The sequence below is a fragment of the Bufo gargarizans genome, chromosome 4 (genome assembly GCF_014858855.1).
Source record: "Bufo gargarizans isolate SCDJY-AF-19 chromosome 4, ASM1485885v1, whole genome shotgun sequence".
NCBI classification, from domain to species: domain Eukaryota; kingdom Metazoa; phylum Chordata; class Amphibia; order Anura; family Bufonidae; genus Bufo; species Bufo gargarizans.
In genome coordinates, this window is record NC_058083.1 from 296,958,320 (window position 1) to 296,981,716 (window position 23,397).

Below are 23,397 nucleotides of genomic sequence, written 5' to 3' on the forward strand. Positions count from 1 at the left end.
GGTTACCCGGCATCATCAACTTTTTACATTTGAACATTTGGGCCATGGAAGCCTGCCTTTTGCCAGATAAACACGCCGACGGCACGGTGGAAGGTGGAGTGGAGGACAAATGGGAGAAGAGAGGAGAAGAGGCAGGATAAGGAACCCCGGGAGTGTGGCTTTGTGGCTTCTGTGTTGCTCCCCCTGGGCCCGGTAATGGGAAACCAGGTGCCTTATTAAGGCGGTCGTCCCTAGTAGAGTGTTGGGCTTACCGTGACTTGTGCATTGACAGCACAGGCTGCAGATGGCAACACTATTGTCAGCAGCTGACACGTTAAAAACAGCCGGCGTCCTGGGAGCACCTGATGTGACCGTGCATGGCGGATGGTTTTCTCCAGATACATTTGCAGTCTGCTTTTTGCCGCTTGTGCACTGCAAGTTCTGCCTGCTTCTCCTCCTTCTCCTCCCTATCTGCTACTCTGTCTTTGCCTCTGTATTCCCCTCCTCTTCCTCTCAGCAAAACCGCACACAATTGCTGCACAATACAAATGCACTATATAGAAAGTTTATTAAAGGTATATCACACCCCTTCCTTAATCAGTTTTTTTATTTGTCCTTCTGCCAGCCAAACAGAGTTGCTTGTTCGTGCACTGTTTTTATTATATAGTAGTATACAGTTGCAAGAAATAGCAGGTGAACCATTTGGAAATATATCTGCATTAATTACTAATTAAAGAGCTGCTGTCAGCATGATCAACCATACTAAACTAGATATACTGCCAGTTTTAGGCTTTCTAATGCTAAATTTAACGATCCCATAGTAGTTTGCAATCAGTGGCCCTGAGAAACTAACTGCGTATGAGCTCATTCCCTGTCACTCAAGGAGAGTGGCTAAGAGGGAAAAGCAGGGATGAAACAATGCTCCAAGGGGATAGGCTTACCCTTTGGTGCTCCAAACGCCTAATTAGCATTTTAATTAAAGTGGACATTTATCTACAATGGGGTCACTGATTTCAACTACTAATTAGGGATAAGCGAACCTGGACCGCCATGTTTGGGTCTGTACCAGACATTTAGGTGTCCGTGTACCGAACCCAAACCCGGATTTTGGCACCAAAGTCCAGGTTCGTTGTTCATACTTTAAATAAAGCTTGTAGAAAGGCTACAGTGCTGCCAATCAACAAGCGATTAAGCTGTGGGCACTTAGAAGCCATCACAGTAATGCCTAGTATTGGCATGGCTGTGATTGGCCGGCGCACCATGTGACCATGCATGCATAAATGCTGGCTCACCTGGAGTGCCGCCATTCTGCTCTAACTAGTGTAGAGACAGGATGCTGCTGCAGGCAGGAAGAATGTTAGGCTTTTATTATTTTTTTTATTATAAGTGTGCTGATGACCTGTAGGCATTATTTATGGGTGCCATACAGTTTCTTTGCACCAGTAACACAGAAATACTATACCTAATTGTGCTGTTCTGTCTGAGGGTGACCTGTTGGCATTTTTTTCGGTGCAATCCTACTCCTTTGCACCAGTAACAGGGACATATACTAGTTAATCAGTCTGTTAATTTTGTGGGTGAAACATACCTATTATTTGGTGAAAAAACCTTTACTTGCCATTGTCAAAAAAAAAACTTTTCTTGACAGGGATATATAACAATTATTCAATCGGTTAATTGGGTCGGCGTGTCCTACTCTTTTTTTTTATTAAAAAGCACTGTACTTGCCACCATCAAAGGGATATATAACAGTTATTTAGCCAGTTAATTGGGTTGGATGTGACCTTCCTTTTTTTGGGTTTAAAATACACTGTACACTGTCAAAGGGAATATATAACAGTTATTCAGCCGGTTAATAGGGTCGGTGTGACCTACCTTTTTTTTTTTTTTTTTTAAATACACTGTACTTGCCACAGTCAATAAGAATATATAATAGTTATTCATCCGGCTAATTGGGTCGGTGTGATCTACCTATATTTTGGGTTGAAAAAATACTGTACTTGCCACCGTCAAAGTGAATATATTAGTTATTCAGCTGGTTAATTGGGTCCGTGTGTCCTACCTTTTCTTTTGGTTTAAAATACACTGTACTTGCCACCGTCAAAGGGAATATATAATAGTTTTTCAGCCAATTAAATGGGTTGGATGTGACCTACCTTTTTTTTGCTTTAAAACACACTGTACTTGCCACCGTCAAAGGGAATATATAACAGTTCCAGTTCCTTCACATTGTCTTTCACCCGGTCTACTGCTGAAAGCGCAGAGTTGGCACCGGCGGCCCACGGGCATCTGTCTTCCGCCTCAACCCCTCAGCCAAGGTCACAGCCACATTAGCCAAGTAGTCTGAGCCCCAAGTCATGCAGCAGTCACTTTTTGTTGACTCTTCTGGCGGGGTTTTCATGGGCCATCCACATAGCCCTGCCCCAGAGGTGACAGAGATTGAGTGCACTGATACCCAACCACTTATGTTTGAGGATGAGGACATAAGAGAACCACCGCAGCACGTGGTGACGAAACACAGGAGTCAACTGCTGAGGCTTTTTGCAGTGTGCAGACCAGCCAGAAGGGTAGGGGTGAGGAGTGGGTAGAAGATGATGGGGAGGATGATGAGGTCCTAGACCTCACATGGCATCCACATCTTGCAGAGGAGGGGGTCACGCCAGCCGCACAGAAAAATAGGTAGCAGGGTGCAAAAGCAGACCGGCCGTCCACTAGAGCTGTGTTGCGGTGCTTCGAGTACCCCACCAACATGGCCAGTGGTGATGACGCTGTCATCAGCCTTACTATCCCACTTCTATTTTTCCTTGAAAAAACGCTTTAGGTGCTGATGGAGGAGGAATAGGGATCATTCCAACGGTTATCAGGCCAGTCGTCCACAAGTGGCTCCGAGGGTGGGTTCCTGCACCAACAGCGGCCAAGTACCCAACTGTCCAGCCAGGGCACAGTTTTGGAAGATGAGGAGGATGATGATGATGAGGAGGATCCCCCTTCACAGTAGGATGCCACCCAAAACAGCTCAGGGGCTCTAATGGAGCATGGCTACATGCTGCAAGGTCTGTGCAATGACAGCCGAATTGCTGACATTCTAACCAGTGCTATTACTATAGTGGAATTTGTTAAACATACACACATTTTTATTTTATTTAAAAACTAGGTATTCGTTTTAGCTATATTTTGTAGAGCAAGTTTTTTTATGCATAAAATATACAAACGCATGCATATTTGCATATTTTTTTCATTTATAAAAAAATGTTAAATAAAAAAATTCTTAAAATGTCCAAATTTCCCTAAGATGAATACCTTAGGAAAGGCATGCTCAACCTGTGGCCCTCCAGCTGCTATAAAACTACAACTCCCACAATGCCCTGTTGTAGGTTGATAGCTGAAGGCATGCTTGGGGTTGTAGTTTTGCAACAGCTGGAGGGCCACAGGTTGAGCATGTCTGCTTTAGGGGAATAACATAAAAAAGTAACTTTGAAGGGGCTTGTTTAGTTTTGGCACTGTACAATATTTTTCTGTCAGTACCGTGCCATAGAACCAGCAATAGAAAAATAGGCCGCCAAAATCGCAAATACACTTCAAACTTTTTAAGTCTTGTGGCTGGCCCAGCCAGTAGATAAATTTCATAAATAGCGTCTATTTTCAGGGTACAAGTGTACGGTAATAGTTTTAGAAATGTTTTGTCTTGAAACCTTTTGTAATTGTTAGAAAAAAAAATGATAAGATAGTAAAAATTGAATTTTTTTTCAACATTTTCAGTTTTTCCTTACATATTTTTTTTTAAATATTATATCCATCATCTAATGGCACAAGAGAATGGTCTAAGGTGTCCTGTGAAAATTGTATGAAATACATGTACGTTTGCTCAGAAATTAATCAGTTATTTGCAGTTAGATAGTCCCATTGCTACAATTAAAAAAATGGCCTGTTAAGAAAGGGGGATAAACAGTCTGGAAATTAATTGGTTAAATGTGGTCTGTTATCTGATTCACAATTATAGACCCACACTATCTAACTAAACTAGTAACACACAAACAGCTGAACTGCTCTTAACTTTTATTAAACATATTCAGTAAGCATCCACAATACTGGGAGAAAAAGTAAGTGAACCCTTGAATGGAATAACCTGTAGATCTTCCTTTAGCAACAGTCACCTCCAGTAAACATTTTCTGTAGCTGTAAACAAGATTTGCACAATATTGAGGAGGAATTTGGATCATTAATCCATGAAAATGTGTTTCAGTTCATCAATAATTCCAGGATGCAGTGCGTGGACACTCTTCAGATCTTGCCACAGCATCTCGATAGTGTTAAGGTCAGTACTCTGACTTGGCTATTCCAAAACACAAATCTTATTTGTTCACCCATTTTTGGTTGATTTACTTGTGTGCCTAATGTCTTGTTGCATTTAGAGATGTCCCGAACTATTCGCCGGCGAACAGTTCCCGGCGGACATCGCTTGTTCGCGTTCGCCGTGGCGGGCAAACATATGCGTAGCTAGGTCCGCCCCCTATTCATCATCATTGAGCAAACATTGACCCTGTACCTCAGTCAGCAGACACATTCCAGCCAATCAGCAGCATATCCTCCCTCCCAGACCCTCCCACCTCCTGGACAGCATCCATTTTAGATTCATTCGGAAGCTGCAGTCTTAGTAAGAGGAGGGACAGTGTAGCTGCTGCTGATTTAATTGGGAAATTGATAGCTAGGCCAGTGTATTCAGTGTCCACTACAGTCCTGAAGGACTCATCTGATCTCTGCTGTATGGACAGAAAGCCCTTTTTAGGGCTAGTACATCAGTCTGCTTTTTTTCTCTCTCTGTAATCTAATTGCAGTTGACTGCCAGCGTGTGTGTCAGGCTCACAGCGTATACTGTGCCCACTTGCCCAGTGCCACCACTCATATCTGGTGTCATAGTAGCTTGCATTAAAAAAATATAAATACATTTTGACTGTAATATAATTGCAGTTAGTTGTCTGCAAGCGTGTGTGTCAGGCCTACAGCATCTACTCTGCCAACTTCTGCCAGTGCCACTCATATCTGGTGTCACAGTAGCTTGCATTTTAAAAACAACAACAATTTTGACTGTAATATAATAGCAGTCAGTTGTCTGCAAGCACGAGTCAGGCCTACAGCGTCAACTCTGCCAACTTCTGCCAGTGCCACTCATATCTGGTGTCACAGTAGCTTGCATAAAAAAATATATATATATATTTTTTTTACTGTAATATAATAGCAGTTAGTTGTCTGCAAGAGTGTGTGTCAGGCCTACAGCGTCTACTCTGCCAACTTCTGCCAGTGCCACTCATATCTGGTGTCACAGTAGCTTGCACGCATAGTACAACTAAACTAATCAAAAAAAAATGACAGGCAGAGGCAGGCCACCCCGCAGGGGCCGTCGTGGTCGTGGTGCTGTGATTCCCTTTGGCCCTAGAATAATGCCCAGTGTTCAGAGGCCACGTACCCTGAACTCGAAAATTTCTGAGGACATAGTTGACTGGCTAACACAGGACACCCAATCTTCTACAGATTCCGCTCGGAACATTGACGCACCATCCTCCTCCAGCTCAGCTTCGGGCACCTCTCAAGTTACCACTCGCCCGCCTGCCGCCACCACCAACACTAGCACCACAGCTGCTTCACTTGATCTGTCAGAGGAGTTATTTACACATCAGTTGGAAGAAATGAGTGATGCGCAACCATTATTGCCAGAGGATGTAGATAACAGGGCTATGTCTCAGTCAGGCAGCATTACACACACGGACGTACGGTGTGATGATGATGATGTTGTACCCGCTGCTGCTTCCTTTGCTGAGTTGTCAGATACAAGTGAAGCGGTTGATGATGACGATGTGTCCGTGGATGTCACGTGGGTGCCCGCTCAAAGAGAAGAAGAACAGGGGGAAAGTTCAGATGGGGAGACAGAGAGGAGGAGGAGGAGAAGAGTTGGAAGCAGAGGGGAGGTCGTTGCAAGGAGCTAGTGGCACAGTCAGACAGCATGTATCGGTACCTGGGGTCAGCCAGACAGCACGCCAATCAACGCATGCTGTCGCCACCACCAGAATGCCGTCGTTGCAAAGCTCAGCAGTGTGGCATTTTTTGTGTGTGTCTGCCTCTGATACAACTGCTTTGCGAAGGCACATGATCTCACATCACAAACGCCTATGGGATCAACACATGATGACGAGTACTAGCAGCACACAAACTCAAAGCCACCATCCTCCTTCTGGTCCAGCATCTTCAGCCACATCAACCACTGCTGTCCTCCTTGCCCCCTCTCAACCACCCGCCACTCCGCCTCTCGCCTTGAGCAGTTCCTCCTCATCTGCCCACAGTCAGGTGTCTGTCAAGGACATGTTTGAGTGTAAGAAGCCAATGTCACAGAGTCACCCCCTTGCCAGGCGTCTGACAGCTGGCTTGACGGAACTCTTAGCCCGCCAGCTTTTACCATACAAGCTGGTGGAGTCTGAGGCCTTCATAAAATTTGTAGCTATTGGGACACCACAGTGGAAGGTACCTGGCCGAAATTTCTTTTCACAAAAGGCAATCCCCAACTTGTACTCTATTGTGCAAAAGGAAGTCATGGCATGTCTGGCACACAGTGTTGGGGCAAGGGTCCAAATGACCACTGATGCATGGTCTGCAAAGCACGGTCAGGGCAGGTATATCACCTACACTGCGCATTGGGTAAACCTGCTGACGGCTTCCAAGCATGGAATGCGTGGCTCTGCAGAGGAGTTGGTGACACTGCCACGACTTGCAGGCAGGCCTGCTGCCACCTCCTCTACTCCTCCTACTCCATCCTCTTCACTAACCTCCTCGGCTGAGTCCTCTTCTGCTGCTGCGTCTTGCTCCACATCAACTGCACCCCCCCAGCTCCCCAGGGGCTATTCCACATCCCAGATACGACAGTGTCACGCCGTATTGGGGTTGACTTGCCTGAAAGCAGAGAGTCACACTGGACCAGCACGCCTCTCCACCCTGAACGCACAGGTGGATCAGTGGCTGACTCCGCACCAACTGGAGATCGGCAAAGTGGTGTGTGACAACGGAAGCAATTTGTTGGCGCCATTGAATTTGGGCAAGTTGACACATGTGCCGTGCATGGCACATGTGTGTAATCTGATCGTACAACGCTTTGTGGATAAGTACCCAGGCTTACAGGACATCCTCAAGCAGGCCAGGAAGGTGTGTGGCCATTTCAGGTGTTCCTACACGGCCATGGCGCACTTTTCAGATATTCAGCAGTGAAACAACATGCCAGTGAGGCGCTTGATTTGCAACAGCCCAACACGTTGGAATTTAACACTCCTAATGTTCGACCGCCTGCTCCAACAACAAAAAATCCGTCAACGAGTATTTTTATGACCGGGGTGCTAGGACAGCCTCTGCGGAGCTGGGAATTTTTTGCCACGTTACTGGACACTCATGCGCAATGCCTGTAGGCTCATGCGTCCTTTTCAGGAGGTGACAAACCTAGTCAGTCGCACCGAAGGCACTATCAGCGACATCATCCGATTTGTTTCCTTCCTGGAGCGTGCACTGCGAAGAGTGCTGGATCAGGCAGTAGATGAGCGTGAAGAGGAAGAGGAAGAGTGTCACCATCACCACCAGAAACAGCCTTATCAGCATTGCTTGCTGGACCTGCGGCAACGCTGGAAGAGGAGTCTAAGGAAGAGGAGTCAGAGGAGGAATGTGGCTTTGAGGAGGAGGAAGACCAAACACAGCAGGCATCCCATGGTGCTCGTTGTCACCTATCTGGTACTCATGGTGTTGTACGTGGCTGGGGGGAAGAACAGACCTTCAGTGAGATCAGTGAGGAGGAGGAGCGGGACATGAGTAGCTCGGCATCCAACCTTGTGCAAATGGGGTCTTTCATGCTGTCGTGCCTGTTGAGGGACCCTCGTATAAAAAGGCTGAAGGAGAACGACCTGTACTGGGTGGCCACGCTACTAGACCCCCGGTATAAGCATAAAGTGCCTGAAATGTTACCGAATTACCGGAAGTCGGAAAGGATGCAGCAGTTCCAAATTAAATTAAAAAGTATGCTTTACACAGCGTATAAGGGTGATGTCACCGCACAACAAGAATCTAACAGGGGAAGAGGTGAAAGTAATCCTCCTACGACAACCACGACAGCAAGGACAGGACGCTTTACAGACGTGTTGTTGATGGAGGACATGCAGAGCTTTTTAAGTCCTATGCATCTCCACAGCCCTTCGGGGTCCACCCTTAGAGAACGACTCGACCGACAGGTAGCAGACTACCTCACCTTAACTGCAGATATCGACACTCTGAGGAGCGATGAACCCCTTGACTACTGGGTGTGCAGGCTTGACCTGTGGCCTGAGCTATCCCAATTTGCGATAGAACTTCTGGCCTGCCCCGCTTCAAGTGTGCTGTCAGAAAGGACCTTCAGTGCAGCATGAGGTATTGTCACTGAGAAGAGAAGTCGCTTAGGTCAAAAAAGTCTAGATTACCTCACCTTTATTAAGATGAATGAGGCATGGATCCCGAAGGGACTGACAATGGGCGATACATTCGACTAAAAAAGGCCTGATGAGATGAGCTGCCTTGGGCTAAAAATGGTCCACACGCTGCTGTATTTTATCTCTGCATGCCGGATGGCTTGCGTGACTTATCCGCCACCAACTAGGGTTCAAGCCGCAAAGTTTTAGTGCACTTTCTGCCTGGAAAACATCAATTTTTCTGGCCGCTGCTGCAGCAGCGGCTGCAACAATGCCAAATTTTTCGGGCATGTGTACATGCCTAATTTTTCTGGCATCTGGTGCTGCACTGTGGCTCATACATGTGTCAATTCCCCTTCGTGATCGTGACCTTGTTGTGGTGAAGGGGCTTGCGTATCACAATAAAGCCACCACCTCTATGAGTGTGTTGGCAGTGGCAATGTTGGCACACCCCAGATGATAAGGTCGTTACTTAATTGTGAACAGACAAAAAGCGATCGGCTGGATAATTTTGCATAGAAAAAACATTTTTTTCTTTGTGATCATCTAAGGTGATCATTAAAGCCTACTAGGCCAACAATGGGCCCGCACTGCAGAATCATTGTTTTCTGGGTCACTTAACTGTCACTGAACTACCTCAGCACGACCATAGGCTTTGAAAAAACCCCATTGCCTGCAATCTCCCAAACATGCGCACGAACACAGTCCTCACTACACCAAGATTGACGCATAGGGGAATAAAATTTGTCATGAGTGTGTCAACTATTGACAGCTCTTTGCGGTTGTCTGAAATCTATTCCATACACGTCCCCTGATAGTAGGAGGACCAACCAAGCATCTTTTTCCATCTCCCGGTTCCTAAAATCTATTCCATACACGTCCCCTGATAGGGGACGTAACAGGGATTAAACTGATAGGAATAGTACTACTTAACATACCACTCATATTGGGATTGCACAGTACATTGCACGGTGCACGCGCAGTGCCCAAAATTGGAAGTAAGAGGACCGACCAAGCATCTTTTTCCATCTCCCGGTTCTAAAAATCTATTCCATACATTTCCCCTGATAGGGGATGTAACAGGGATTAAACTGATAAGAATTGTACTACTTAAACACACCACTCATATCTGGTGGCACAGTACATTGCAAGCCGTACGCGCAGTGCCCCAAATTGGAAGTACGAGGACCGACCAAGCATCCTTTTCCATCTCCCGGTTCCTAAAATCTATTCCATACACCGGCCCCTAATAGGGGACAAAACAGAGATGAAACTGTTAAGAACAGATTTTTTTTAATTAAAAAAAAGAAGACCGCGTCTGCGGAGCTGGGTATTTTTTGGCCGCGTTACTGAACGCTCATGCACAATGGCTGTAGGCTCATGCGTTCTTTTGCGGAGGTGACAAACCTGGTCAGTGAAACCCAAGGCAACATCATGGACCTCATCCCATATGCGTTTTTTCTGGAGCGTGCTCTGCGAAGAGTGCTGGATCAGGCCATAGATGAGCATGAAGAGGGAGAGTTGTGGTCACCATCACCACCAGAAGCAGCATTGTCATCGTTGATTGCTGGACCTGTGGCAACGCAGAGAGAGGAGTCTGAAGAAGAGTCAGAGGAGGAAGGTGGCTTTGAGGAGGTGGAAGACCAACCACAGCAGGCGTCCCAGGGGGCTTGTTGTCACCCATCAGGGACCCTTGGTGTTGTACGTAGCTGGGTGGAGGAAGAGACCTTCAATGACGTCAGTGAGGACAAGGAACTGGACATGGCTAGCTTGGTATCCAACCTTGTGCAAATGGGGAGTTTGCGGTTGTGCAAATGGACTGTTTGCGATGCGTTAAACGGGGAGTTTGGTCTGTCAGAGTTTGGTCTGTCACTGTGAAGCGGGTGAAATCCTTGCACTACCTGATCGATACAACATCATACCAGATCGTATACACACACTGGATGTTTTAAAGCACGTTATTTCAAACAATTTAGGAATGTTAGGTGATTTATGCCCTTTATGGATTAAAACCCGACTCTGCGTCAACGACGTCATTTTCCATGGGAGTTTTGCCATGGAGTTTTGCCAACATCTCTAGTTGCATTACTTAATGTCTCTTCAGCTTCAGGTCATAGACTGTTGCCATTACATTCTCCTGTAAAATGTATTAATACACCTTAGAATTCATTGTTCCCTCAAACATTGCAATGCTTATAGACCTTGTGGCAACAAAGCAGCCCACCATTATATTGCTTTCCTTCATGCTTCACAGTTGAGATAAGGCTTTGGTATTCCAGTGAAGTTCCACTCTTGTCTCTTCAGTAGTGCCTTCCTTGGTGAAGTCCTCCCATGAACATCATTCTTGATCAGTGTTTTGCAGTGTTTGCAGATTCTTCTATAGATCTTTTGTTGTTACCAGTGTTGAGCGAAGCAAGCTTCGGATGCTACACGCTTCGTTCAAAACTTTGGAATAATGCTGTACAGAGATCCGTCTCTGTACAGCACTAAAATGTGCAGGCTCAGATGAGCTGAAGTCAGTTATTTGAGAAGTCCCACAAGACTTTGTTGAATAACTTCGGTATATGATTTTTAAAGTAGAAAACCGCTTTAAAACTTGGAACCAAACTCGGCTTTGGTTCCAACTGGTACCTTGGAGGTTCACTTATTTTTCCCTGCACTGTAGATGTTCACTTAATATGCTTATAAAAGACCCAAATGGTACAACTAGTTGTATGTTATCAGTTTAGTTAGGCTAGCTTTACACCTGTGGTAAAGCTATCCAGCAGAGAAAAAGCCTGAAGTTTACCATATCCTCCCTAGCAGCACCAGTATATGTCAAGCCTAAACCCGATGCTCATTCTGGAAGCAAGCTGGATCCCATTATACTCAATTGCATCTGGCGGTGCATGGCATTATCCTCTGGAACAGCCTGCCAGTTTTACCACAGGTGTTAAACTAGCCTTAGACTATCACTGTAACAATCAGACCATATTGTATTACTAATCAATATAGAAATCCAGGTAATTTTAAAGGGTTCACTTACTTTTTCTTGTAACTGTAGACACAATAAACACAGGCTTCCTCTGACGGTGTTTGACAGGATCTATAAGAGGATGGGGGTAGCCCCATTATTTTGCCTTGTGTATGTGTCTTTTCATTAATAATATGACTACCCCAGGAAAAATGTTTGGCATATTTCCTTCATTATTTTGAGTCCTTCTATGCTTGTCATTTTGCTGTTTATGCATGCCCTATCTCTATGCTGTATGACAATCGGAATATTTTATGGTGGAGGAAAAAGCTGAAAATAATTGGAATTTCTAGGAGATGATTCTTATATATAAATAAAATTGCAATATAGAAATACTGTATATATCTTTTTCTTGTTGGTAAAAACTAATCAAAGACAAATATTATGCGCTGCAAAACAATAATGAATCAATAGAAGAAACACTGTAAGACAATACTCCTGTGATTTACCTTTCCCATTCTGTTTCTCAGTTCTCTCGGCATTAGATAATAAGGCAGGTGAGTTGTTAAGGTTCGAGGAGATGGACGGCTTTTAAAGTCAACATTGTGAAGATTTGCTTCAATCCATGGCATTCTTGTCCAATTGTTGATAGACTCTGTTCCATTTCGATGGCCTTCATTAAATATTAGGCTTAGGATTTGTTGTGTCCAAACTGTGCCTGTAAAATGATTTATATCTTTTATTATTTACTTGCAATTAAACCCGTAGTGTGAAAAAATACAGCGGATTCTAGAAAACTCTGCACCCTAATATGCCATTACTCTGCTACCTGGATTCCACCACTCTGTCTCTTAGGTATCCTATCACTATCCCCTGTATGCCCACTATGCAAAAATTATAGTGGGTTCTAGAAAACTTTTGTTGGTCACTTCTTCCATTTTTCATGAAGCATTAAAATACTAAATACATCCTTCTAGGATTGGCGTTCCCACCTATCCCTTGGTTAAAATTGATGGACTTATGTCTTTTTTCAACCACATTACCAAGTAAGTTTGGAAACATTTACAAGATGATAATCCTCCAAGGACAAGAGACATGGACTGCCTTCTCTATGTTGCATTATAGTTTTTATATTATGGGGCAGGGGTTTGTGATATTTTATCTTTTTCCTGAACTTTTACCTGTTGTACTGACAGTATTCACACACTGACCTGAAGTGTTTTGCATTGTAAGAGTGGCTGAAGTGCATGCACAGTGATGGTGAAAGACTTTAGGAACTGGATGACAAACAGATTGAAGACATGCGCCATGCAGGACGCATGGGTCAAAAAAAAACGTTTACGTTTTTTATACAGAGTGTTGAATTGTGCTACTGTGCTAAAACTTCCAATTTAGGATCAAACTGCTTTGAAAAAAATAGAGCTGGCAATTAGGAGCAGAAAACACACACGTATTGCAGCAATCTAAGCTGCGGTTTACAAAATAGGGACAAAGTCCCAGATTAAACGAACAAATGTATGGACAGTGACGGAACGGAGGATTTAATAAAGAAGGAAATATTATGCCTGAGTTTTGTATATAACTAAAGAGGCAAAATGACACATATATGGGTTAAATAAATAATTGAGAACACTTCCGGTTGATGACCCATGCCAGGTTTCAATTCCAACTTCTCCACCATATAAAAGAGCCTGGGGGGTGGGGGGGGGGGGTGGGGGGGTGGTCTGATAACCACTGAAGAAGGGGATACTCCAACCCCGAAACGCGTCTGGTCAGACCCCCCATCTCTCAAAGAAGTAGTGCACTACGTAAAGGATAAAGACAGCTGCCTACCATCCGCTAAAGGTTCGCGTAGAAGGTAATATTACATCAGGTCTGAAGCCAAATCGGCGGACCCACGTGTGTAGACCTACGACGCGAACGAAATCCTGGTGGATAGAAAGCTAAACTCCATTTGAACACCGCAGGACGGCTGGGGCTGCATCAAGCGGGTAAGATCGTTCCGACTTTGAGGTCGGTGTAATCAAGTTTGCTACATAGTAACTTTCAGCGGGACGCCGCTGAGTCATACATGCAGCGGGACGCCGCTGTATGTTCAGCTTTTCTCCGCATTTAACAAGCTTCACTGTGTGCGCTATTCAGGTAGTACAAAGCTGCCTGTTAACGATACGGTTTTCCAACTATCCTGCTCAACAGTCATAGGAATGTACAGCTAGCTGCTATCCTGTTGTCTTCTGTTCTGATGATGTGCTGTTATTTTTAAAAGATACTGTTCCACTATAAGTGACTGATTGTTTCTGCCATTTGAAGAAACCACTCAAGCCGTTGCGCATATATACTCAGCTCTTTACCAACATATCTGCTGCTAATCACAACTTTTGGCGCTTTTTAGTGTATTTTATGATTGTATCATCACAGTATTTTATTATAATATATTTTATAGACCTTGTTTTATGATTGTTATCTTAATTTGAAAGTAATTAAAGTTAGTGGCCTAATATCTTGAGGTGTGCCCAGTCTTTTATATACTTCTTTTATACAATTTTGAGTAGTGGGGTGATACTACTCGACTGTGGGCACCCGGTTTTGGTGGTCACTCAAACCTGTGCGTCTAACTACCTTTGATTTTATGATCATGGTTCCTATCTCCAGTTGGGGAGGACATATCCAGGATTTGATTCATTGGCTGATGACGCGGAGCAGTTCATCCCCGATGTCACTCCGTTCGCCCAGGCTGACCAGGTGCAGAACCGCGCAGCAATGCTGTGCTTTGCATAGGTGGTATGCTGGAGCACCACTCTGAACTGTGCCTATAGTGGAGGCTGAGGACAAGGTGGAGGATGAGGAGGCAGAGGAGGACATTGACACAGAAATCCCATGATTACAATGCTGGTGTGCCTGGGCCGGAACCACATTTAACCAGTGGGCTGTACAGGACATATATTGTCCTTGACCGTAGTTACATCTCCAAATGTCGGCGCTGGCATTAACTATACCAGACACCAACAGGCTCAAGGACTGGCCCACCTTTTGTTGAACATACGTGTGCAGGGCTGGTACAGCTTTTTTAGAGAAGTAATGACAGCTTGGGACTCTCCACCTTGGGTGGACACAAGCCATCATGTCTCTGAAATGTTCAGAGTCCACGATATGAAAATGGAGGAAGTGTAGTACCAGCAACTTGGCCAGGCACATGTTCAGCTTCTGTGCCAATGGGTGAGTGCATGCATACTGTTGTCTCTTTTCAATAGCCTCGGTGAACGATTGCTCTTGAAACACGTGACAAGGGGTGGAAGGAGGATGTGGAGGAGCAAGAGGAGCTGTAGACAAAGGGAGCTGAGGTTGTGGAGCCCTGACTACTGGAGAAGGCGTGCAGGCCGGTGGGAGATGCAGCGGTTGTTGCATCAGGCTGTGCCACTACATTAGTACCACGGTTTTCCCAGGCCACTTTATGGTGATGCTCCATGTGTTAATGCAGGGCCATGGTGCCAACATTAGCACCCTGACCGCACTTCACCTTTTGTCCATATATCCTGCTTACCCCCATGCTAATGTCCTCCAGCGACTTGATAAAAAATTCCCACACTGCAGAGTATGGCATTTTACCCCCACCACTCCGTAATGACTGCTGCTGCCTTTATGAACCTGTGCACTGCTAGTTGTTTCCTGAAGGTAAGCTCCTGAGTAGCAGTTGGTCTGCCCCGGGCACGTTAGGCTCCAGATTTCCCAATGCTTCCACCCTGCTGGCTCATCAGCAGGCTTCCACCCAGCTGCTTTCTCACTGGCCTGCTGCCTTCACTCACCCCCTGATGATGATGATGCCCCCTCCTCACCCAGCTCCCACGTGTGATCAACTACATCATCATCCATTACTGTTTAGTCGTTACTTATGTCACCCTCACCAGTCTCATGGCCACGTCCCTTACCACTCGCAACACCTGCTCCCACTCAACTGTCATCACTAGCTGCCTAATGGAGAACTCAGCGGACCTCTAATTCCAAGTCTGTGCTGGCCTGTAGCTGCTGACTGTCCTCACTAAGCTCATCCTCACTGAAAAGCAAAGCAGAGCTGTCAGCATGCATTACTTTCCAAGCAGAAGGTGCAGCATAAGAAAGAGGCAGTTGCAGGACAGATGAGCACACAGAGGGTGATTCCTGGCTCTGCGTATGTGTCGTCACCTGAGATGATGTTGAAGAATGAGTCAACCATTCCAGTACAGCTGAATTGTTAGTCAAAACACGACCAGAGGATGACAGTGGCAGCTCTGGCCTGTTGCTGTGGCTGCTGCTGCCACCACCTCTTCTTCTGATGCTACCGTCACCGCCAGCTCTCTGAGAAGGTCTGGCAGATGTTCTTCTGTATCTCTTGCATGATGTTCTTTGTTTTGGTTTCACTTTGTCATCTCCTTTCCTTCTCCTAGCTGTCACCTATTCACACTAATTGCCTCCCTTTATATTCCCTCCCATACTGCCTCACTTCGCTGTTTATACTACTTCCTGGATTGAAGTGATCACTGCTGGAGACTTCTGTTACTGCTTGTTCAGATAAGTCCTTTCTTGTATTGTGTTTCTTTGCTGGCTTGATTCTAGGTGACCCTGACTCCCTCCGTATTAAGTGCAGGGAGCCGGTGGTCATGTCCCCTCACTATTATAGGGTTTTCAGGTGTCACATAGTCTAGGTACGAGGGCATGCAATCATCTACCTCTGAGACCCTTAGCAGTCAGGGTGAGCTATTAGGGTTTTACAGGGGTCACCTTTATGCTCCTTAGTTTGGGATCAGGCCAGTTGGATGTTTATCCATAACTTCCAGCTATCTGCCCCTTGCTCATTTCCCTTTGAGAGTCCAAGCAACTGTCTGTTGGTCATAATATACAGTAACTGAATCAATAATGTAACAGATGAATGAAGTTTTAGGAGTATGAATGGCGTGGCAGATGAACTAGAAAAATGCGCATATATATTAGACTGCCTGTTGACAATGAGTCTGATGCAGTAAGTCCATGTATAACAGAAGACATTAATTATTAAAGGCTTAGTAGGTAAACTAGGTAAATGTGCCTATAAGGTAAATGATGCACAGTAAGTCTATGTATAACAGAACAGATTAATTATTAAAGACGCAGTAGGTGAACTATGAGTGATATCATGAGATACCTGGCAAAAATCAGTTTTGGTGCATTTATTTTTTGTGTTGAACTGAAGTTTGGGAAAACAGCATATACATATCTTATAATACACAGGGTAGCGGATAATTAGATCTCTGAGTATTAACGTGACATACTAGGCAGAATTTCATGTTATATACTTATACAAAATCCTATCACTCACTGATAACACCTCCCTCCTTTAGTGACAGTTTTTCACACGGCTGGAAAAAAACAAAGTTTAGTAAACTCTTTACCTAAGTCATGTTAAGTCTATTTTTCCCAAATTTCATGATAATTTACAAAAAATAGAAATGTATTGATGGGAACAAGACTGTCACTGACTATTTGAATAGTTACTTTAAGGCCTGACACTTACCAGTAGGAGGAGCGTCAGCCGGCCACAGACAGCGCAGGTAAGTATAAGCTAAGTAACCATGGCAGCCAGGACTGCAGTAGCGTCCTGGCTGCCATGGCAACCAATCAGAGCCCCAGCGATAACCGGGACTCCGATCGGAAATGCCGCTCCGCTGCCACCAATGATGGGGGAGGGGGGTTGTTAGCCTGTGGCCACTGCCACCAATGCTTTTAATACTAGGGAGGGAAGGAACGGGGGGCGCACTGGCCACCAATGCTAATACTATGGAGGGAGGGAGGGGGGGCCGCACTGGCCACCAATGCTAATACTGGGGAGGGAGGGAGTGGGGGGCCGCACTGGCCACCAATGCTAATACTGGGGAGGGAGGGAGGAGGGGCCGCACTGGCCACCAATGCTTTTAATACTGGGGAGGGAGGGTGGTTAGGGGGCTGAGACCCACACAATTAACCCCTCAGGTGCGGCACCTGAGGGGTTAATTGTGCGGATCACAGCCCCCTGTAAGAGATCGGGAGGTGCCAGGCAGCAGGGGGCAGTTATGTACACAGTTTTTAGTATATTCTAACTTGAAGCGTCCCCATCACTATGGGAACGCCTCTGTGTTAGAATATACCGTCAGATCTGAGTTTTCACAATCTAACTCAAATCCGATGGTATATTCTAACATAGAGGCGTTCCCATGGTGATGGGGACGCTTCAAGTTAAAATATACCATCGGATTGGAGAAAACTCCGATCCGATGGTATATTAATAGGGACTCCTGACTTTACATTGAAAGTCAATGGGGGAAGGCTCCGTTTGCAATTGCACCATATTGTGTCAACGTCAAAAGGATCCGTCCCCATTGAATTGCATTGTAAGTCAGGATGGATCCGTTTGGCTCTGCACGTCCAGGCGGACACCAAAACGCTGCAAGCAGCGTTTGGGTGTCCGTCTCCTGAGCGGAATGGAGGCGGAATGGAGCCAAACTGATGCATCCGTTCGGGGCTGCTTGTGAGAGCCTTCAAACGGATCTCTCAAGCGGAACCCCAAACGCAAGTGTGAAAGTAGCCTTATCCTGTATTTGTTAGAAGGCTGTTTTCAGTCATTGGTCATGACATTACTGCTAGCTTTAAAGGCTCAGCCCCAGTGTTTTGGGAGGATGATGTTATAGGTGAATTGACACATTTGAAGTCAGACAAATCAATGGGTGCTGATGGCGTCCACCTCGAAGTCTGTACATAACTCTGATCTATAGTTGCCGCTCCTCTTACTGACTTTAACTGGTTCCTCTTGACAGGGGGATGTTCCTGGAAATTGGAGAATGGCCAACATTGTACCAGTGGCGTACCATCAATATTGGCAGACCACGCACTGGCTATGGGGCCCGTGAGGTTAGGGGGCCCGGACAGGCTGCATGGCTCCGCCCCTTTCCTACCTGAATACACGCTGCATTAGTAACAGTAGAGAGATAAATACCGGCAATGGCTGATTATAATAGGGCGTTTAGTGTGCAGCACTAGTAACAGCAGACTGGGCTGGAAGGAGGGAGGGAGAGGAGAGTGATGTGCCCACCTCTCTGTGATGTCTTTGGTGGAAGTTTTCTCCCACAGCTAGCAGCGCGGTAAAGTACCAGCCCTGTATTTACTTTATTAGCAGTAATGTCCCACATGCTGACCCTCCTTATGTGAACACAGCCTAACCATTTATTTAACCCCTAATGTACACTGCACCCTCACTAATCAGCTTTAATAATTTAACATTTTATTGGGGGGGGGGGCCAATTCTGAGTTTTGCTATGGGGCCCCATGATTTCCATGTACGCCCCTGCATTGTACCTATCCACAAGAAGGGTAGCAGAAAACAAGCCAGAGACTGCAGACCAGTTAGTTTGACCTCATTAGTAGTAAAAATAGAAATCATCCTGAAAAAAAGGTAGTTGACCATCTCAAAACGTATAACTTGTTGGATCCAAAATAGCGTGGATTCGCCAAGGGCAGATGGCAAACTAATATTATTGATTTCTTTGACTGTGTTTCAAAAGTGTTGGACGGAGATAGTGCTTTGGACCTTGCCTACTTGGACATCTGCAAAGCCTTTGATACAGTGCCACAGAAAGAGCTACCGTAATAGATAAATTATTGAAGATTGGACATAAAGGGTTTTTCTGAGATTTTATACTGATGACCTATCGTCTGGATAGGTCATCAGTATATAATCGTGGAGGTCTGACACTGAGGACATCTTCAGATCAGCTGTGTAAGAAGTCACCATTACTTTCCGTAGCACTGCAGCCTTCCCTCAGCTCACCAAGCACAGCGTTACATACATTGTCCAACAGCAGTGTTTGGTGTCACAGCCGAGCCCTATGCACTTCAATGGGGCTGAGTAATGCGTAGGCTATGTGACGGATGAACGTGACCTCACATGGCCTAGGCTAGGCTGATGAACTGACACCTGGGTGTTGTTGGTAATGGTGTGCCTTCTGAGGAGAGACAGGTTACATTAAAGTAATGTTTTCTACAATTGTATATTATATGTAAGCTTCTCTATAACAGACTACACCAAAAAACTAAAACATTTCAACCTGTGAACTTACCTGATTTTGGGTAAGTGACAAGAAACACATCACTGTCCCTTATTTCCATGTGCTTTATAGAATCTATGATTTCTGGTGATGTTAAACTGGTATCAAAATATATCCCTTTATGTTCAAACCATAGAGCGTTCAGGGCTTCAAGTGCATCTGTTTCCATTGTGCTTCCTTAAAACAAAAAAAATGCATCAACTGTATATATTTGAGAGTAACGTTTATAACCAAAAGTAATCAGTTATTACCGGTTAGGGACATGTGTTTCCTCTGTTCTGGTTAAGCAGTGATCGCTAGGCAGAAAATGTAAGATTGTAATTTGATCTATTAATTATTAAAAAATCTTGTCCTGAAGTGAACTTGTAAACAGAGCTGTTGATGGGTTGTAACTTCACCAAGGTCGAAGGTTCAATGTGCCTCCACCCTCCATAAAAACATGTTTTTTTAACCCCTTAGTGACCACACACATTTTTTTTAAATTGCATTCCAAGAGCTATAACTTTTTTGTTTTTCCATCAATGTACTTGTATGAGGTCTTATTTTTTGCAGGACAAGTTCTAGTTTTTAATGCACCATTTTGGGTACATGTGATGATTGATTAAAGCCATCTGTTTAGCTAAAGCCTCCTATGTGTATGTCAGTAAAAAGGCGTTATTGACAAATAATGCAAACTCATCATAGCTCAGTTGCATCGATACATTATGGAGACAATCGTTTTTATTGAAAACAAAAAATTTGAATAAAGGAAAATGTAAAAAACACTTCGATGACAATACTAGGGTAATACAGAAGTAAAATAAAAATTACATGTAATTTTCAATGGTATATAGTGATTTAGTCACAGCTTATACGAAACTGTACAGGTCGTGTACTCAAAGTTGTTTCATTTTTTAAGCACCAGTGAAGAGCTCATAGACAATGTGATAAAGAACAAACTTGTGAGAGAGGTGTGTGTTCTTCCCTGCAGCTTGTGGTAATAGAAATTCCCATAGATCCCCGCCAAACTCAAAATCGCCAACCTTTCAAGTAATTGTCATTGTATGGGAGGTAGGAAAGCCTTAATGAGGGACGGGGTGCGAAGGGTATAGGAAGTAAAAAAGTAAATCACAGAAAGGAATCTAAAGAATGTAAAGGAAACTTACTATCTAAACAGTCAGGGAGATGGTAACCAAACATAAGGAAGACTAAATACTTGTGCGGGCTAGTTACCTATTCCTAAGGGATTAACCATATTCTCAGTATGGGCTTTCTATCCAGATTTTCCAGGTATAGGCAAATTTATACATATTGTGCACGGAAACTATGTGCTCAACAGATCTCTATACATGAGTAGAGTTGAGCGAACCCGAACTGTAAAGTTCGGGTTCGTACCGAACTTTAGGGTTTTCAACACCCAGACCCGAACCCGAACATTTACGTAAAAGTTGGATTTTTATGGCGCTTTTTGAAAGGCTGCAAAGCAGCCAATCAACAAGCATCATACTACTTGCCCCAAAAGGCCATCACAGCCATGCCTACTATTGGCATGGCTGTGATTGGCCAACTGCAGCATGTGACCCAGCCTCTATTTAAGCTGGAGTCACTTAGCGCCGCCCGTCACTCTGCTCAAATTAGTGTAGGGAGAGGCTGTAGCTGCTGTGAGGGAGAGATCAGGGAGAAATCTTATGAAAAACTGCTTTTTTACTCAGCGATCTACAGCAAATGTGTTTTGTGGGTGCAGTGCACAATTTTTTTAAGCCTGCCCTGAGCCAACTACTGCTGAAAATGAACTTTTTTTCCTTCAGTTAGTCAATATCAATACATAATCAGCAGCCATTTTATGCAACGATAGTGCACCAGCACAGGATATCTGCATGTCTGCAAGTCCAGAAATACAGCTTTTTGCTTACTGGGTTGAAAAAATAAATCTGTTTCATATAGTGCACAGCTGGGATTAGACGTGCATAAGTGAGTGTCACATTTAGGCCAGAAATACAGCTTTTTGCTTACTGGGGTGAAAAAAATACATCTGTTTCATATACTGTAGTGCACATCTGGGATTAGGCGTGCATAAGTGAGTGTCACATTTAGGCCAGAAATACAGCTTTTTGCTTACTGGGGTGAAAAAAATACATCTGTTTCATATAGTGCACATCTGGGATTAGACGTGCATAAGTTACTGTGAAATTTAGGCCACAAATACCGCTGTCATATAGAGTAAAAAAAATAATAATTGAGTGCAATACCCTACATCAGGGTTTTTATTGGCGGTTAATTATTTTTAACAGACTTAGCCACTTTTTTTACTTTGCTTTGTGAATGCTAACTATGAGGAAAACATCTAATAAGGGATGTGGTCATGGTCGTGGAGGTGGTGTTGGTGCAGCCTCTGGTGCAGGGAGAGGACGTGGCCGTTCTGCCACAGCTACACGTCCTACTGAACCTACTACCTCAGGTCCCAGTAGCCGCCAGAATCGACAGCGATATTTGGTCGGGCCTAATGCCGTTCTAAGGATGGTAAGGCCTGAGCAAGTACAGGCGCTAGTCAATTGGGTGGCTGACAGTGGATCCAGCACGTTCACATTATCTCCCACCCAGTATTCTGCAGAAAGCGCACAGGTGGCGCCTGAAACCCATGCCCATCAGTCTGTCACATCACCCCCATGCATATCGGGGAACCTGTCTGTGTCTCAAGTCATGCAGCAGTCTCTTATGCTGTTTGAAGACTCTGCTGGCAGGGTTTCCCAAGGGCATCCACCTAGCCCTTCCCTAGGGGTAGAAGACATAGAATGCACTGACGCAACGATACAGCACAGAAGTTTATTGTTAATTAACTGTTATTTTATTATTTTGTTTCTTTTATTTACCAGTATAATGCACATGTCATATGTATGTATATACAGGATAACAATGCTGTATTATTACTACTGGATTTTGTACTAAGATTGTCATTACTACTGGCTTTGTGTATGCAATAAAACGAATATAAAAAAAGAATGCACTGACGCACAACCACTTATGTTTCCTGATGAGTAGGGATGAGCGAACTCGAACTGTATAGTTCGGGTTCGTACCGAATTTTGGGGTGTCCGTGACACGGACCCGAACCCGGACATTTTCGTAAAAGTCCGGGTTCGGGTTCGGTGTTCGTCGCTTTCTTGGCGCTTTTGTGACGCTTTCTTGGCGCTTTTTGAAAGGCTGCAAAGCAGCCAATCAACAAGCGTCATACTACTTGCCCCAAGAGGCCGTCACAGCCATGCCTACTATTGGCATGGCTGTGATTGGCCAGAGCACCATGTGACCCAGCCTCTATTTAAGCTGGAGTCACATAGCGCCGCCCGTCACTCTGCTCTGATTAGCGTAGGGAGAGGTTGCGGATGCGACAGTAGGGCGAGATTAGGCAGATTAACTCCTCCAAAGGACTTCACTTGATTAATCGATCGATCTGCAGCTGTGCATCATTGAGCTGCTGAAATTCAAATGCTCACTCACTGTTTTTAGGCTGCCCAGACCGTTTGTCAGTCACTTTTTTCTGGGGTGATCGGCGGCCATTTTGTGTCTTGTGCGGTGCTGCGACCAAGTGCATCCAAGCTGCGACCAAGTGCATTTAACCCTCAATGGTGTGGTTGTTTTTTGGCTAAAGCCTACATCAGGGTGAAGCTGTCACACCAAGTGCATTTAACCAGCAATAGTCTGTTTATTTTTTGGCCATATACTACATCAGGGGCAAGCTGCGCCCGTCACCAAGTGCATTTAACCCTCAGTAGTGTGGTTCGTCAAGCTGTGACACCAAGTGCATTTAACCAGCAATAGTCTGTTCATTTTTTGGCCATATACTACATCAGGGGCAAGCTGCGCCCGTCACCAAGTGCATTTAACCCTCAGTAGTGTGGTTGGTCAAGCTATCACACCAAGTGCATTTAACCAG

At 44.8% G+C, this 23,397-nt stretch overlaps 1 protein-coding gene across 2 annotated transcripts in view; it reads right to left on the reverse strand.

Moving 5' to 3' along the window:
• The window catches only part of LOC122936108 (amine sulfotransferase-like), a 74,273-nt gene that overhangs the window by 31,070 nt on the left and 19,806 nt on the right, over positions 1-23,397 (reverse strand). The window contains exons 1-3 of one of the 2 annotated variants that reach the window (XM_044292126.1): positions 19,739-19,815; positions 19,500-19,664; positions 11,910-12,118 (exon numbers count right to left, since the gene is read on the reverse strand). In XM_044292126.1, coding sequence (XP_044148061.1) covers positions 11,910-12,118; positions 19,500-19,664; positions 19,739-19,751 — 387 coding nt within the window. In that variant the 5' untranslated portion in view covers positions 19,752-19,815. Of the gene's footprint in view, positions 1-11,909; positions 12,119-19,499; positions 19,665-19,738; positions 19,816-23,397 lie in introns of those variants that run through there. The other variant, XM_044292127.1, reaches the window with a different exon arrangement.